Here is an 18,120-nt window from a genome sequence, read left to right as displayed (position 1 = left end):
AAACAAAAAAAAACTATACGGGTTTAGGGGTGTGGTTTCTTTTTTCCTTATTATCGTAGTTTGATTTGATTTGATTGATTGTTTTGCTTGTAAAAGGCTGGGGGCGGTAACTCACACCTGTAATCCCAGCACTTTGGTAGGCTGGGACAAGTAGATCACTTAAGGCCAGGAGTTTAAGACCAGTCTGGCCAACATGGCGAAACCTGGTCTCTACTAAAAATATAAGAAAATTTAGCTGGGCATGGTGACACATGCCTGTAATCCCAGCTACTTGGGAGGCTGAGGCACGAAAATCACTTGAACCCAGGAGGCAGAGGTTGCAGTGAGCTGAGATTGCACCACTGCCCTCCAACCTGGGTGACAAAGCAACACTGTCTCAAAAAAGAAAAAAATATAGGCCAGGCATGGTGGCTCATACCTGTAATCCCAACACTTTGGGAGGCCAAGGCTGAGGTGGGCGGATCACCTGAGGTCAGGAGTTCAAGACCAGCCTGATGAACATGGAGAAACCCCATCTCTGCTAAAAATACAAAATTAGCTGGGTGTGGTGGTGCATGCCTGTAATCCCAGCCACTCGGAAGGCTGAGGCAGGAGAAATGCTTGAACCTGGGAGGTGGAGGTTGTATTGAACCAAGATTGCGTCATTGCACTCCAGCCTGGGCAACAAGAGCAAAACTCTGTCTCAAAATATATATATAAAACAATATATATATGTATGTGTGTGTGTGTTTGAGGGGGGTGTGTGTGTGTATATATATATATATATATATATATATATATATATATATGCGCGCCTGGGCAACATGGCAAAACCCCATCTCTACAAAAAATTAAAAAATTAGCCGTGCCTGATGGCGTGCACCTGTAGTTCCAGTTACTCGGGATGCTGAGGTGGGAGGATTGATCACTTGAGCCTGGGAGGTCGAGGCTGCAGTGAGCTGTTATTGAGCCACTGCACTCCAGCCTGGGCAACAGAGTGAGACGCTGTCTTTAAAATATAATAATAATAAACTGCTGGCCGGGCGCGGTGGCTCAAGCCTGTAATCCCAGCACTTTGGGAGGCCAAGACGGGCGGATCACGAGGTCAGGAGATCGAGACCCTCCTGGCTAACACGGTGAAACCTCGTCTCTACTAAAAAATACAAAAAACTAGCCGGGCGAGGTGGCGGGCGCCTGTAGTCCCAGCTACTCGGGAGGCTGAGGCAGGAGAATGGCTTAAACCCGGGAGGCGGAGCTTGCAGTGAGCTGAGATCCGGCCACTGCACTCCAGCCTGGGCGACAGAGCGAGACTCTGTCTCAAAAAAAAAAAAAAATATATATATATATATATAATAATAATAATAAACTGCTTTAATGGCTAGGCATTGTGGTTCATGCCTGTAGTCTCAGCTACTCTGGAGGCTGAGGCTGGAGGATTCCTTGAACCCCGAAGTTCAAGGATGCAGTGAGCTATGATTGGCCCACTTCACTCCAGCCTGGGTGACAGAGTGAGACCCCAATTCAAAAAAAAAATTTTGTAATGAAAAATAAGTAAATAAAATGCTTTAATGATTTTTATCATAACTGGTATTTTTTGCCTCCCCTCTAAGACCACCAGTATTGTTCCACTGGTTTATTAAAATGCCAGATTCTATACTTGTTCTTTTACTAATTGAACTAAGTTAGCAACCTAAACTTTATATTTTTAAAAATTATACTTTGTTTTATACTTTCAGGTATGGTTTAGGAATGATTTATTACAAGCAAGAAAAATTCAGCCTTGCAGAAATGCATTTCCAAAAAGCACTTGATATCAACCCTCAAAGTTCAGTTTTACTTTGCCACATTGGAGTAGTAAGTAGCTTTCTAAACATTAATACTCTATTAATCTCCCTTTTGAAATATGTTTGTTATTGATTCAATTGCTATGATAAAAATTGGTCCTTTTTTGTGTTGAAACAGTATTCTGGAGTCTATTACAACCAAAAATACTACCCATTTGGCTTAGCATAAAGAAAAATCACAGAATTGCCCTTATACCTTGCACAAGTCACTTCATTGCTCTGAGCTTCTATTTTATGAATGTCATATACTACTTACTTACCTTATAGGGTTGTTCTGTGACTCAAGTAAGATGTCTCCTGGCCGAATGCAGTGGCTCATGCCTGTAATCCCAGCACTTTAGGAGGCCGAGGCAGGTGGATCACCTGAGGTCAGGAGTTGGAGACCAGCCTGGCAAACATGGTGAAACCCCGTCTTTACTAAAAATACGAAAATTAGCTAGGCGTGGTGGCACACGCCTGTAGTCCCAGCTACTCAGGAAGCTGAGGCAGGAGAATTGCTTGAACCCAGAAGGAGGAGGTTGCCATGAGCCGAGATCGTGCCACTGCACTACAACCTGGAAACAAAGCGAGAATCTGTCCCCAAAAAAGAGAGATACTTCCTATTTTTGAAAGCATGGGCTAATATTTAGCTCCTAAGTTAAGTAGTTTTTTTGTTGTTTTTTGTTGTTGTTGATTTTTGTTTTTTGTTTTTTTTTTGAGATCTGTCACCCAGGCTGGAGTGCAGTGGCCCAGTCTCAGCTCACTGCAAGCTCTGCCTCCCGGGTTCATGCCATTCTTCTGCCTCAGCGTCCCAAGTAGCTGGGACTACAGGCGCCCACCACCACGCTTGGCTAATTTTTTGTATTCTTAGTAGAGACGGGGTTTCACCGTGTTGGCCAGGATGGTCTGGATCTCCTGACCTCATGAGCCACCTGCCTCGGCCTCCCAACGTGCTGGGATTACAGGCGTGAACCACCACGCCCGGCCTTAAGTAGGTAATATTTTAAGGCAAATGGTTCCCTGTGTTTTTTAAGCCTCTGAGTAACATAGGCATGTTGTAACTAATTAAAATTCTTATAAGGTAATATGTACAATCATTTTTATATTCATATATTTTAAATATATCTGGTAACAAATTGTACTTTGGCTGGGTACAGTGGCTCATACTTGTAATCCCAACACTTTGAGATGCCAAGACGGGAGGACTGCTTGTGACCAGGAGTTCAAGACCAGCCTGGACAACATAGCGAGACCCAATCTCTACAAAAAAATTTTAAAATGAGCCTGGCATGGTGGCGCACACCTGTGGTCCTGGCTACTTGGGAGGCTGAAGCACAAGGATCACTTGAGCCTAGGAGTTCAAGGCTGCTATGAGCTAAGAAGGTGACATTGCACTCCAGCCTGGGCAACAGAATGAGACTCCATCTCTTAAAAGAAAAGAAAATAAGTAAATTGTACTTTAATAGGAGAAAAGATGTGTACATTATGTTTTTTTGCTTTTTAAAATCTCATTTATTAGCTTCTGTATAAGTATGGTACCTTAAGTTCTTGTTCTCATCGTCTCATCCCTTTCCCCCTCTCCCTTCTCTCAGCTTCTCTCTTTTTTCCCCTAGCAACTTTAGCTTTTGTGGGAATGGTCATGCAAGGTCAGGAAATTATGTTAGTTTGAAATGTCACTATCTTGTGGGGAGTAGAATTCTAATTCTCTTTTGACTATAATGAAATTGACCATGATGATAATTTTCTTAAAAATGGACATAGTTCAGCACCATAAGACAGGGCAAGAAAAAAAACTTGACAGTAACTTCTTTTGTAGTTAGCTACTACGCAAAAAATGTAGAGATAATGTGTCTACTTAAAATTATTTTGTGTTGTCATCACCTTATTTATTCAATTCAAAATTAGATATCTCTTGACACCTTTTGGTGAAGTTGAACACTTTTTTTTTTTTTTTTGAGGCGGAGTCTCGCTCTGTCGCCGGGGCTGGAGTGCAGTGGCCGGATCTCAGCTCACTGCAAGCTCCGCCTTCCGGTTTCACGCCATTCTCCTGCCTCAGCCTCGAGTAGCTGGGACTACAGGCGCCCGCCACCTCGCCCGGCTAGTTTTTTTTTGTATTTTTAGTAGAAACGGGGTTTCACCGTGTTAGCCAGGATGGTCTCGATCTCCTGACCTCGTGATCCGCCCGTCTCGGCCTCCCAAAGTGCTGGGATTACAGGCTTGAGCCACCGCGCCCGGCCAGTTGAACACTTTTTTAAAAATAGGAATTCTTCGAAACTTATTGTAGAACAGATTTTAAATTTTTGAGTGGTTTATTTGAAGAAATTGTCAGGTAAGAGAGTAAGCTTTTCTCTTTAGGGAACTAGTATTTAGGGTCTCAATCCTGTGGGCAGAATATTTGGCCACCATTAGATCATTGCATAGATGAGTTCAGCAAGCAGAAGTTGGCACTACCTACTCTCACATTCTTATGACCATGATATTTGTTAAAGTTCTGCAGCCACTTGGCCGGGCGCGGTGACTCAAGCCTGTAATCCCAGCACTTTGGGAGGCCGAGGCGGGCGGATCACAAGGTCAGGAGATCGAGACCATCCTGGCTAACACGGTGAAACCCCGTCTCTACTAAAAAATACAAAAAACTAGCCGGGCGAGGTGGCGGGCGCCTGTAGTCCCAGCTACTCGGGAGGCTGAGGCAGGAGAATGGCATGAACCCGGGAGGTGGAGCTTGCAGTGAGCTGAGAACTGGCCAGTGCACTCCAGCTTGGGTGACAGAGCAAGACTCCGTCTCAAAAAAAAAAAAAAGTTCTGCAGCCACATTCATACATTCATTCACCCCCCCTTTTTTTTGTTTTTTTTTTTTTTGTTTTTTTTTTTTTTGTTTTTTTTTTTTGAGACAGAGTTTCGCTCTTGTTGCCCAGGCTAGAGTATAGTGGTGCAATCTCAGCTTACTGCAACTTGCACCTCCCAGGTTCAAGTGATTCTCCTGCCTCAGCCTCCCGAGTAGCTGGGATTACAGGCGCCCGACACCACGCCCAGCTAATTTTTTGTATTTTCAGTAGAGATGGGGTTTCATCATGTTGTCCAGGTTGGTCTCGAACTCCTGACCTCAGGCGATCCACCAAAGTACTGGGATTACAGGCGTGAGCCACCGGGCCCAGCCCACCCCACTTTATTTGTAACATATAATTTGTCCAAGGAGGAACATAGCAGAATATTAGTATATACATATGAATGAATAGTGAGGTTTGGTACTTTTTAAAATCTTTTAAATTTTAAGTTATTTAAAATAAATTGTTTGCTTCCCAGTAGTAGAGATCAGTGATTTTCAGTTTTGTAAAGCAGTAAAATCATTTTTCAAATAAATATCTAAAATATGAAAATATCATTGTTCTGAGTGAAACAAGGTTTGTAAACAGGAGTTTTTTTTAACACAGTTTTGAGAAGTCTAATATTTGAAAGACTGCATAAACCTGATGAAATGTGAATATTATCTGGCTAAATAGTACAGATCTTTTTTTTTAATAGAACACCAAGGTTTTGCTTGTCTTTTAGACTTAAAGGTAACCAAGTATCTGCTCTAAAGATAGACTATTGATTATCATCATAAATATGTACCAGAGGACCTAGATTTTTATCGCAGAGCAAGTTATTTAAGATTTCTAGACTTCAGTATTCTCATCTTTAGTGAAGCAGTTGAACTAGAATTAGAAGTGATTTTAGAGATAATCTGTTAATCATTTGGTAATCAATTACTAAATCCACTTAATGCAGTGGACAATCCAGTTAGACCCTACAGCCTTATCTCTAATAATTTGATTATGTTGGTTTTGAGTCACGTTGGTTCTCACCTTTCTTCATAAATATCAAGAGAGAGTATTAACATGATCTTTATTTCTTACAGGTTCAACATGCACTGAAAAAATCAGAGAAGGCTTTGGATACCCTAAACAAAGCCATTGTCATTGATCCCAAGAACCCTCTATGCAAATTTCACAGAGCCTCAGTTTTATTTGCAAATGAAAAATATAAGGTAAGATAAATATCTTAAGGGTCTTCAGGGTTGTGTTGCTTAAAAACAACCTTATCCCTTGTTTTCAATAAACTGAAAGTTATTTGTTTAGTTTTGATCTGAGACATTTTTTCAGAGCTGTTAATTTCATTTTTTGTAATTTTTATTTCTTCATGAAGTACTCATAGGAAGGATAGGTGTGTGGAAATTTAGGAATATGTGGTTATCCCTTGTAAAGATGCCTTATACAGAAAGGCAGTTTTTTTCATCAGGTGGTTATCTTAAAGGTAAAACCTGAACCATCCTCTTAGGACCAAAGTAAGGGAACAGATGAAAATGAATATACGGGCCGGGCGCAGTGGCTTACACCTATAATCCCAGCACTTTGGGAGACCAAGGCGGGCGGATCATCTGAGGTCAGGAGTTCAAGACCAGCCGGGCCACATGGTGAAACCCCAGCTCTACTAAAAATACAAAAAAATTAGTTGGGCATGGTGGCGGGTGCCTGTAAATCCCAGCTACTTGGGAGGCTGAGGCAGGAGAATCACTTGAACCCAGGAGGCAGAGGTTGCAGTGAGCCAAGGTCACACCACTGCACTCCAGCCTGGGTGACAGAGTGAGACTTCATCTCAAAAAAAAAAAAAAAAATTAAAAATTAAAGAAAAGAAGAAAATGAATGTGTGTGCATTATTCAGCATTTATTGATTACCCACTATGTATCAGGCACCAGAAATATAGTGGCAAGTAAAGCAATCATCTTTCCTGCTTTTGAAGGGCCTACTATCTAGTACTTCTCTAGGAAAACAGACATTAACCAAATAATCACAAAATATAATAAATGTTGAATACATAAAGGGAAGGTGTAGTAAGTTACGAGAGCTTATAACATGGAGACTAATTCTAGTCTGATGTGTCTTTCTCTTCTCACTTTTTCGAATTATATATGCTTAGCCTGAAACAAGTATTGAAAAAAGAAGATAAGGAAACTGAGAAAGAGAAAAGAGGCAAAAAGACACGAGATTTTTGTTATCATTTATTCAGTCGGAAACCATGAAGCAAAATCTTTTAAAATAAATTCGGGGCTGGGCACAGTGGCTCACACCTGTAATCCCAGCTCTTCGGGAGGCCAAGGTGGGCAAATCACTTGAGGTCAGAAGTTCGAGACCAGCCTGGCCAACATGATGAAACCCCGTCTCTACCAAATATACAAAAATTAGCCAGGCATGATGGTGCACACCTGTAGTCCCAGCTACTCAGGAGGCTGAGGCACAAGAAACATTTGAACCCAGGAGGCAGAGATTGCAGTGAGTCAAGATTATGCCACTGCACTCCAGCCTGGGCAACAGAGCAACACTCTGTCTCAAAAAAAGAAAAAAAGAAAGAAATATACCAAACCAGTGATAACTTATTTTAAGACTAATAAAAATCCCTATAATCCCAGCACTTTGGAGGAAGAGGCGGGCAGATCACATGAGCCTACGGAACTTGAGACCAGCGTGGGCAACATGTCAAAACCCCATCTCAACCAAGAAGAAAATACAAAAATTAACCAGATGTGGTGACGTGTGCCTGTACTCTCAGCTACTCAGGAAGCTCAAATGGGAGAATGGATTGAGCTCAGGAGGCGGAGGTTGCAGTGAGCTGTGATCACACCACTGCACTTCAGCCTGGGCCACAGAGCTAGACCCTGTCTTAAAAAAAAACAAAAAAAATAGGGCTAGGCACAGTGGCTCACGACTGTAATCCCAGCACTTTGGGAGGCCGAGGCAGGCAGATCATGAAGTCAGGAGTTCAAGGCCAACCTGGCCAGCATGGTGAAACCCTGTCTCTACTAAAAATACAAAAATTAGCGAGACATGGTGGCAGGCACCTGTAATCCCAGCTACCTGGGAGGCTGAGGCAGGAGAATCACTTGACACCGGAAGGCAGAGGTTGCAGTGAGTTGAGATCAAACCACTGCACTAGAGCCTGGACAATAAGAGTGAAACTCCATCTCCAAAAAAAATTTAAAAATAGACTAATAAAGATATACAAAGGGATTAAATATATAATTTATCCAGTAATTCCTTTAGTTTTAATTTATCTTTTTTTTTTTATTCTATCTTCTTTATGAAGACATGGATTTCTATTTTTACTGGTTTTGTCCTTTTAAAAAGCCTCTCTTTCTTTAGTTTTTGTTTTTCTTGCTCTGTTGCCCAAGCTAGAGTGCAGTGTTGCAGTTATAGCTCACTGAAGCCTCAAATTCCTAGGCTGAATCCCAGGTACCCAGGACTACAGGCATAAGCCACCATGGCCAGCTAATTTTTTTGTCAAAATCAAGTCTTGAAAAAGCTTCTTTTAGGGCCAGGTGCCATGGCTCATCCTTGTAATCCCAGCACTTTGGGAGGCCAAGGCAGCCAGATCACTTGAGGCCAGGAGTTCAAGACCAGCCTGGCCAACATAGTGAAACCCTGTCTCTACTAAAAATCCAAAAATTAGCTACGCCTGGTGGTGCATGCCTGTAATCCCAGCTACTCGAGTGGCTGAGGCATGAGAATCGCTTGAACCCATGAGGCGGAGGTTACTGTGAGCCCAGATCACACCTCTGCATTCTAGCTTGGGCAACAGAGGGAGACTGTCTCAAAAAAAAAAAATTTTTTTTTAAGCTTATTTTAAATCTAATAAACCCTTTTCAACTTTTAACTACTCTTTGAAGTACTATAATTGCAAATCAGTATTTGTTTTTATGTACTTACTTTATTGTACTTCTTTAGATATGAAGGACTTTATTCATTATTCTTAAAGCCATTTTAATACCAACATACCTACCAGATAGGCCACATAAATCAGCCTTTACTTGCTTCAAGAAGCCTAAGTTCTAATCTCATCAGTTGTCTGGACTATGATATATATATAGTTATAGCCATTTTTGTGGGGTTTTCTTTGTTTGTTTGTTTGTTTGTTTGTTTAGGCAGCCTTCCAATCCAAAGTAGTACCAGAGAGACTCCCTCTTTTGTTATTATCGTTATTATTATCATTGTCATTATCATTATTATATCAGGCAGCCTCCTGAGCCACAGTAGACTCAGAGAAACTCCCAGTTATAGGCATTTTGGGGTATGAGCTTGCGGCTTCACTGAATTATGAGGCCTAATTTGATGCATGGACTAGATATAGATATGTGACTGTATGAAAAGGGCATAAAGAAATGTTAAAGGGTACATGTTCTCAGGATCTCCTGGGACTGTATCATGGGGCATTCATTAGTCACTTGAAAACAAGAAAGAAAAGTTAACGATTGCTTCTGAGATTTTCTGGCTCCAAAATGAAAATCAAGGGGACCATTTCAACATCTCTAAAACATTGCTAGCCATCACCTTATTTAATGTGTTGTACTGATATTTAATCATTTAAATCTTAAGTCTTTAGGGTAAAAGTAAGAACTCCGATGCTGTGTTAGACACTATTTCTCAATGAATCCTTGTAATTAGATCATTGCGGGTGGGGATAGGCATGCTGGTTGCATGAAATGTTGATAACAATTATAATATGCAGTCATAGCAAGAAAACATATCAATTCTGAATTGGGTGTGTTGTAGCAGTGAATGAGGATTGGAGTCTGTCATCTTAAAGGTTAAGATTTCGTTCAAGGACAGGCACAGCAGCTCACGCCTGTAATCCCAGCACTTTGGGAGGCCGAGGCGAGTGGATCACAAGGTCAGGCGTTCAAGACCAGCCTGGCCAACATGGTGAAACCCCATCTCTACTAAAAATACAAAAATTAGCCGGGCATGGTGGCGGGCGCCTGTAATCACAGCTATTTGGAAAGCTGAAGCAGGAGAATCGCTTCAACCTGGGAGGCAGAAGTTGCAGTGAGCTACTGCACTCCAGCCTGGACGATAGAGCAAAACTCCATCTCGGGGGGAAAAAAAAGATTTCTTTAAAGGGTGGGCATGATGGCTTACACCTGTAATCCCAGCACTTTGGGAGGCCAAGGTGAGAGGATCACTTGAGGTCAGAAGTTCGAGGCCAGCTCGCCAATATGGTGAAACCCTGTGTCAACTAAAATACAAAAATTAGCCGGACGTGGTGGCACACGCCTGTAATTCCAACTGCTCAGGAGGCTGAGGCAGGAGAATCGCTTGAACCCAGGAGGCAGAGGTTGCAGTGAGCCAAGATCACGACACCATACTCCAGCCTGAGTGACAGAGCGAAACTCCATCTCAAAAAGAAAAAAGATTTCTTTAAAGTAAGGCCAGTGCAGTGGCTCACGCCTGTAATCCTAGCACTTTGGGAGGCCAAGGCAGGTGGATCACCTGAGGTCAGTTCAAGACTAGCCTGGGCAACATAGTGAAACCCCATCTCTACTAAAAATACAAAACAAAATTAGCCAGGAATTACAGGTAAGCATCTGTAATCCCAGCTACTCAGGAGACTGAGGCAGGAGAATCACTTGAACCCAGGAAGCAGAGGTTGCAGTGTGCAGAGATCGCACCACTGCACTCCAGCCTGGGTGACAGAATGACAGTCCGTCTCAAAAAAGAAAAAGAAAAAGATTTCTTTAATGATTCTCAGAAGTGGTCTGGGAACTTCTGGGGTTCCCTAAAATTCTTCCAAAGAGTCCTAGAGGTCAGAGCTATTTTTACAATAATGTCTTGACATTATTTACCTTTTTCAGTCTTCATTCTGTCCCAAATGGACAGTAGAATTTTCCAAAAGCTACATAATATGTGATATCAAAACAGATTAAATGGAGGAGATAGATGTGAGAATCTAGCTGTCTTCTACTAACAAAGACTTGCAAAAATGTTAATGCCACTCTTCTCAATGACTTTTTGTTGTTCTGAAAAACTATACAGTTATTTTTCATTAAAAAATAAATCACTGGGCCAGGCACGGTGGCTCACGCCTGTAATGCCAACACTTTGGGAAGCTGAGGCAGGCAGATTACTTGAGGTCAGGAATTCAAGACCAGCCTGGCTGACATGGTAAAACCCCGTCTCTACTGAAAATACAAAAATTAGCTGGGTGTGGTGGTGCATGCCTGTGATCCCAGTTACTCGGGAGGCTGAGGCAGGAGAATTGCTTGAATCTGAGAAGCGAAGATTGCAGTAAGCAGAGATTGCGCCACTGCACTCCAGTCTGGGCGACAGAGCGAGACTCCTTCTCAATAAATAAAAATAAATAGATAGATAGATAGATAGATAGATAGATAGATAGATGACCAAAAGCAAGGATTGTCACCACCTGCATATTTCACAAAGAGGGGTGGGTGTGTGTGGGGGTGTGTGTGTGTGGGTGTGTGTGTGTGTGTGTTTTCAGTGTACTAGAGTGCCTGCTATTTGTTAGTACTTATTGTCATATAAGTATGCATTTTATTTTCACAACAATAAGAACTAACACAATAAGGAAGTATATTGATTAAGATTTAGTTAGCTTTTATGAAGATGATTTGGGAAATCGAATAAAAAAATTGCTTGGTCAAAACTTTAAAAATTTTTGCTACTTTAAGGTTTTTCTTTGCCTTTTTCAGTCTGCTTTACAAGAACTTGAAGAATTGAAACAAATTGTTCCCAAAGAATCCCTCGTTTACTTCTTAATAGGAAAGGTAAAGACTGGGGCCATGGTCCCAAACAGTGACTTTCACAGCAAATATTGACATTTTATAAGAATAAGTTTAATACTGTACAATATCTATTGAGCAAATTCAACTAAAGCTCCAAACTGAGTGCTCTGGGAATAACAGATTTAGTTCTAACACTTAAGAAAATGATATCCTAGCTGGGCATAGTGCCTCACGCCTGTAATCCCAGCACTTTGGGAGGCCTAGGCAGGTGGATTACCTGAGTCAGGAGTTTAAGACCAGCCTGACCAACATGGTGAAACCCGACCTCTACTAAAAATACAAAAATGGTCAGGCGCGGTGGCTCAAGCCTGTAGTCCCAGCACTTTGGGAGGCCGAGACGGGTGGATCACGAGGTCAGGAGATCGAGACCGTCCTGGCTAACATGGTGAAACCCCGTCTCTACTAAAAAATACAAAAAATTAGCCAGGCGAGATGGCGGGCGCCTGTAGTCCCAGCTACTCAGGAGGCTGAGGCAGGAGAATGGCGTAAACCCGGGAGACGGAGCTTGCAGTGAGCCGAGATCGTGCCACTGCACTCCAGCCTGCGTGACAGAGTGAGACTCCGTCTCAAAAAAAAAAATATATATATAAAAATTAGCTGGGCGTGGTGACTCATGCCTGTGATCCCAGCTACTCTGGAGGCTGAGGCACGAGAATCACTTGAACCCGGGAGCGGAGGTTGCCGTGAGCCAAGATCATGCCACTGCACTCCAGCCTGGGCAAGAGAACAAGATTCTGTCTCAGAAACAAAAAAAAAAAAGAAAGAAAGAAGAAGAACATGAATGGCACTGTGTTGTCTTGATTAAGAGAAATGGCTTCTGAGAGTCCCACGGCCAGACTAGTCAGTTTTTTACATACTAGACCCCCATATGCCAATTAGTTAAGGTGCCTGTAGACAGTTGTTAAGAGTTGATATAACTCAATTTAAAATCACTGTAAATGAAAGTTAAGTAAGCAATTTATAATGCATTTAATCCCATTATCATTGTTCCAGTCAGAGTGATATTTATTGGAAACTTACTACCTGAAAGATAGAAGCAAGGAATTCTGAAAATAATATCTGATTATATGAAAAGGAACTCAAAAGCTGGTATGAGTTCATCTGTAGGAAGAAAATATCCTACCGTTAGAATGAGCTTAGATCACATAAATCAGGAGCCTAGTTTAAATTATAAATATTTAGAATTGTAGAGACGGTGCTGTGGCTCACGCCTGTAATCCTAGCACTTTGGGAGGCCGAGGCAGGTGGATCACCTGAGGTCAGGAGTTTGAGACTAGCCTGGCTAACATGGCAAAACCCTGTCTCTACTTATAAATACAAAAATTAGCCAGGGGCGGTGGTAGACACCTGTAGTCCCAGCTACTCAGGAGACTAAAGCAGGAGAATTGCTTGAACCTGGGAGGCGGAGGTTGCAGTGAGCCAAGATCACGCCATTGCACTCTAGCCTGGGCAATAGAGCAAGACTCCATCTCAAAAATAAATAAATATATAAATATTTAGAATTTTATAGTTGAAGCTCACAACTTAATGAAAAATGTAGTATTGCTGTTTATTTTTAGGTTTACAAGAAGTTAGGTCAAACGCACCTTGCCCTGATGAATTTCTCTTGGGCTATGGATTTAGATCCTAAAGGAGCCAATAACCAGATTAAAGAGGCAATTGATAAGCGCTATCTTCCAGATGATGAGGAGCCAATAACCCAAGAAGAACAGATCAGTAAGTATCACACATATGATTTTGAGTATTTAGAAAGTTACCTTTTGCATAAGGATTTGTAGGCTACTCCTTTATTTTATTTTCCTAACCATGGTATTACCAAATGAACTTTTAGGGAAATTTAACAGGGTGATGTAATAACAAAATGCATATAAAGTCAGATAATTAGTCTCTCTTCTGGATCTAGTTTGCTGTGTGACTTTGATAAATTCATTGCTAATTTTTACCTGGGCCTCAATTTATGTTTGAATATGTAACCAGTAGTGTTTTATCTGGTCCTAAGAATGTAGTTTTTTAAATAAGAGAATGGAGACATTTCTGACAAGGTAAATTCTGATTAGATGCCTTTGTTCCAGAAAACTTGGTGAAAACCTTTAATTAAAATTATAAGCCACGGGGCCAGGCACAGTGACTCAGGCCTGTAGTTCCAACACTTTGGGAGGCGGAGGTGGGTGTATCACCTGAGGTCAGGAGATCGACACCAGCTGACCAACATGGTAAAACCCCATCTCTACTAAAAATACAAAAGTTAGCTGGGCATGGTGACAGGCACCTGTAATCCCAGCTACTCAGGAGGCTGAGACAGGAGAATCGCTTGAACCCAGGAGGCTGAAGTTGCAGTGAGCTGAAGTCATGCCATTGCACTCCAACCTGGATAACAAGAATGAAACTCTGTCTCAAAAAAAAAAAAAAAAAATTATAAGCCAGGCATGATGGCTTGTGTATGTAATCCCAGCTACTCAGGAGGCTGAGGTGGGAGGATTGCTTGAGCCTAGGATTTCACGACGAGCCAGTGAGACCCTGCTTCTAAACAAATTTTTTAAATTAGCTGGATGTGGTGGTATGCATCTATAGTCCCAGGTACTTGGGAGACTGAGGCAGGAGAATCATACCACTTGAGCCCAGGAGCTTGAGGCTGCAGTGAGCTATGATTGTGCCACTTCACTCCAGCCTGAGTGACAGACCAAGATAAATGATTGATAGATAGATAGATAGATAGATAGATAGATAGATAGATAGATAGATAGATAGATAGATAAATAGATAGACCCCATAAACCTTTTGAAACTGAAGGTTATAGTCTATGTTTCTGTGGACTAGCAGGGAGTATTCTTAAGTGAAGTCAGTGATTGGAGGTTTGGGAAATGTCAATTTTTTTTTTTTAATGTCTCAGAGAACTAGCTAGTTGTAATTCCTAGGGCAGGAATAAGGAACCCATTAGGGAGAGGCAGTTTTGGTAGTTAAAACCTTAAAAGTAAAATGCAGTAAGCTAATGTCAGACCTATTACAAAGTTAGGAAACTTGAGTTGCATTTTATTAAAGGATATGAGGATTTTTAAGGGCCTTTATTTAGGGTTTTATCTCTCTGAATATACTACAATTTTTCTTGTTTTCATGAACCAACAGGATATGTTTGTCAGAAACCTTACTGTAGACTTTTGTTTTATTTTTAAAGTGGGAACAGATGAATCCCAGGAGAGCAGCATGACAGATGCGGATGACACACAACTTCATGCAGCTGAAAGTGATGAATTTTAACTTCTGGAAATCGGACTTTTACAACTGGATGTGTGACTAGTGCTGACATGTTTCTCGTCCCTCCATATACTGAGTCTTTACTCTTGAGCCGGCGGTGTCATCATCCATCACTTATACCATGAGTGTGCCACTTTCATTGGACCCTGACTGTATACGGAATGAAAGGCAGTGCAATATTTAGCTGCTAACAAGACTGGCTCTTTTACCAGTATGAATGACAATTTATGGGGGGTAGGGTGGGGAACTTTCTTTTCTGTTTTTCTTTAATCTCCCTTTGTTGGAAAGTATCATGAAAGGAAGAGTTATGTTTTATCTTGAAGGAACCATTAGATATGGAAAATAGTGATGAACCAGAATTTCTTGGTTGCTTTCTCAAAAATTTGTTTTTATTTGGTTCTGTTCCTGATAAACAGAGTAACTGACCTTCATTTCTAGGTTCTTCAAGAATGGTGTTTGCAAGTGCCAGATGGAACAATAAAAGACGTTGCCTATAACAGTAACTTGATTGCCAAGGAATGTAAATTACCTTCAACTTGCAGTGTCTCCCATAAACAAATGTAATGGGCATATTGGGACTCATATGTAGGAATCAAATATCCCTCCATACAGTGTACACTTATTCTTGGCAAGAATGCTTTAATGTCTAACCAAGAATTTTAATTTATTCATCTTGCTTCAAAGTGTTGATCATTGTTGTCTTGGTATTGCAAACTTTAAAATTGGTTCATACCATATTGCCTCTTCTCTTTGAGCTCTGTGGGATCACCTTTAACATTCAGAGATGATAGAGTGGTTCCCCACTGAGAAGCCAAAACAAGGCCCTTAGTAATCCCTTAAGTTCACCATATCAATCAGAATGAGAACACTAAAGTGGAGAGACTTTAAGAGATCATGATAGTGAAAGCCTTAATATAATCAGAATGGTACCATAACCTTGAATCTATATTTGTTCAAAACATTATCCCTTTGACTTTTCTAAGTGTTTGCTTAAGCAGAGTATAAGAATGTGTGGATCCATCCTGGCTAACACAGTGAAACCCCGTCTCTACTAAAAAATACAAAAAAAAAACTAGCCAGGCGAGGTGGCGGGCGCCTGTAGTCCCAGCTACTCGGGAGGCTGAGGCAGGAGAATGGCGTAAAACCTGGGAGGCGGAGCTTGCAGTGAGCCGAGATCTGGCCACTGCACTCCAGCCTGGGCGATAGAGCGAGACTCCGCCTCAAAAAAAAAAAAAAAAAAAAAAGAATGTGCGGTTACCTTTGGTTGAGATCCTTTCCATTCTTTTTGACTCTCTGCTTCAGATTTTTTCAGTAATGTGAGTCACCAAAACATTTACTAAGAATTGGATTTAGGATATTGGAAATTTTTAGCTTGGGTGAAGAAACATTCTTAAGAAGGAAATAGGTTCTCTTCTGAGTTTATCATAATATCGGTTGGTGTCTTTGGGAAATGACCACAATTTTAAGAATTTAATTATGCATATAAATTGATAATTATTGGAATTCCACCGTAACAGATTTAAACAGTCTTAAATTGTTTATCTCCTTTATTGTAATGTATTGAAATTTTAGAGAAACTTTAGTTGTTAACATTTTATTAAGTGCCAATGTCAGAATATAACAAATTATAGTTTCTTATGAATAACAGGCCTACAGTTATTATTTTGGATTATTTGATGAAGGACAAACTTACCTGTATTTGTTAGTCAAGCTGTGAAAATAAGGTGGATTATGAAAGATGTGAAAAAAATTTTAGCCTGTAGACTCAGTAATTTTCTATAATTTACTGTTAATCTCATTTGAATATGGATTAGGTACAATTATAAATTAATTCAAGTCAGGGTCTTTAGGTATCAGGTGCCAGAGAGATATTTAACAGATTTCCCTACCTAAATTTATGTATATGTACTGTCTAAAAAAGTACTTTTTAAAAAAAAGGAACAGTTGGGAGAAAATAAATATAATGAAAAATTCCCAGAGGCTAGCACTTGGATTCTAACACATATGCTATTGTATTATCCATTAGTTCTGTAATATTTAATTTTAGATTCTTTTATATTTTTAATTGGCAAAGCACAAGGTGCTGTGTAACAGTGTCATTTAGAGTTTTATAGAAAGCTTCAACCTGAGTTCTGCGTTTTAAAGCCTGGAGAAAGCTAAGCTTAGAACATAATTTGCTGAAGTATAATTATCTTTTTGTAGTAGGAATTTATGTCCTGTGCCAGAGGTGAGAGTCTTTCTGGTACTGATTTTTTGAGACCAAGGATAAAAGGATCGTTTTGTAAGACACGCCATGGCAATGGCTGGCTGGGGGACAGTTTCCGCCCAAGCTTGGCCTATTTTATTTTTCCTCATACCTACTTTTAAAGTCATTAGGTATCTGAAGCCTTATTTCCCACCTAGTAACACTTTCTGGCTTTTGTGGTTTCTTTTTTTGTTTTGTTTTTTGCATGGAATGGGGATCAAACAACCAGAAGAAAAACACATTTTGATCAAGCAAAATGTTTGTTTCAAACATCAGAAGTTTATTTTACAGAAATTAAATTAAGTAGTTTGACATCCTTTTCTCTGTTTCACACATATATTAGGTTGGTGCATAAGTAATTGTGGTTTTTGCCATGACTTTTATGGCAAAACCTGCAGTTACTTTTGCACCAACCTAATACATATATATGCGCACACACTTGTTCAGAAGCTATGTTGTGGCCTTGGATTTGTTTTTCCCCTTGGAAATGGTTCTTAACTCTGGGATTTTAGAAGGTTAGAATATTTTTTCAAGAGAACAGTGGTACTCAAAATAATGAAAGGTGGTCCCTACATTTTCTGTATTCATCACTTAAAATTTTTGATTTTTCCAAGAACTACAAGTAACATTTGAACCATGCTGCTGTTGTACCTTAAACAAAAACTCAGTGATAACCAGTATTTAGTCTATTAAAAATGCTCTTTTTGAAGAAAAAAGTTTGGAAGTCTCTGATTAGCCAGAGTATAGTATGAGTCTTCACTGAGAAATATGGTGACCCATTTTCTTTGTGAAAACCTGGGAAAATGCAAGTGTGGGTGTGAAGTGTGTGTTCTGTTTGCATTGAAACAATGTAATTTTGTGTCTTCTTTTTGCTTTAACTGACTTATTTCAGAAATTGTACAGTCTTGAGGGGGAAAGTCTTTTCTGTTAATATATTTGCAATTCATTAAAGGATATGGAAAATCCAAATAAGTTACTTTTGAAAGCAATTTATAATCAAGTTGTTAAAGCTATATGAAAGCTGTGCCATCTGTATTTTAATAAGAAGGCACAGAAAAATAGAGATACAGTTTTATGTTTCACAAAAATCTAGAGCAATGTTTATCTAATTTTTTAAAACTTACACTCTCTTTTAATATATTTATATTTTTAAACGGTCATACTCTTTTTTAGTATTATTTGGAATATCAAAATAAATACTATGACAAAA

At 40.2% G+C, this 18,120-nt stretch overlaps 1 protein-coding gene across 14 annotated transcripts in view; it reads left to right on the top strand.

Moving 5' to 3' along the window:
- Nucleotides 1-17,879, top strand: part of CDC27 (cell division cycle 27) — a 68,449-nt gene extending 50,570 nt beyond the window's left edge. For 7 of the 14 annotated variants that reach the window (XM_030923223.1, XM_030923222.1, XM_030923221.1 and 4 more), the window contains 5 exons: nucleotides 1,716-1,833; nucleotides 5,701-5,829; nucleotides 11,321-11,395; nucleotides 12,973-13,129; nucleotides 14,586-15,168. In XM_030923223.1, coding sequence (XP_030779083.1) covers nucleotides 1,716-1,833; nucleotides 5,701-5,829; nucleotides 11,321-11,395; nucleotides 12,973-13,129; nucleotides 14,586-14,668 — 562 coding nt within the window. In that variant the 3' untranslated portion in view covers nucleotides 14,669-15,168. Of the gene's footprint in view, nucleotides 1-1,715; nucleotides 1,834-5,700; nucleotides 5,830-6,759; nucleotides 6,969-11,320; nucleotides 11,396-12,972; nucleotides 13,130-14,585 lie in introns of those variants that run through there. The other 7 variants (XM_030923228.1, XM_030923227.1, XM_030923225.1 and 4 more) reach the window with 4 other exon arrangements.
- The last annotated feature ends 241 nt before the right edge of the window (nucleotides 17,880-18,120 follow it).

This window comes from Rhinopithecus roxellana, chromosome 19, assembly GCF_007565055.1.
Source record: "Rhinopithecus roxellana isolate Shanxi Qingling chromosome 19, ASM756505v1, whole genome shotgun sequence".
Taxonomy (NCBI): Eukaryota; Metazoa; Chordata; class Mammalia; order Primates; family Cercopithecidae; genus Rhinopithecus; species Rhinopithecus roxellana.
This window is presented reverse-complemented; position numbering and strand designations above follow the sequence as displayed.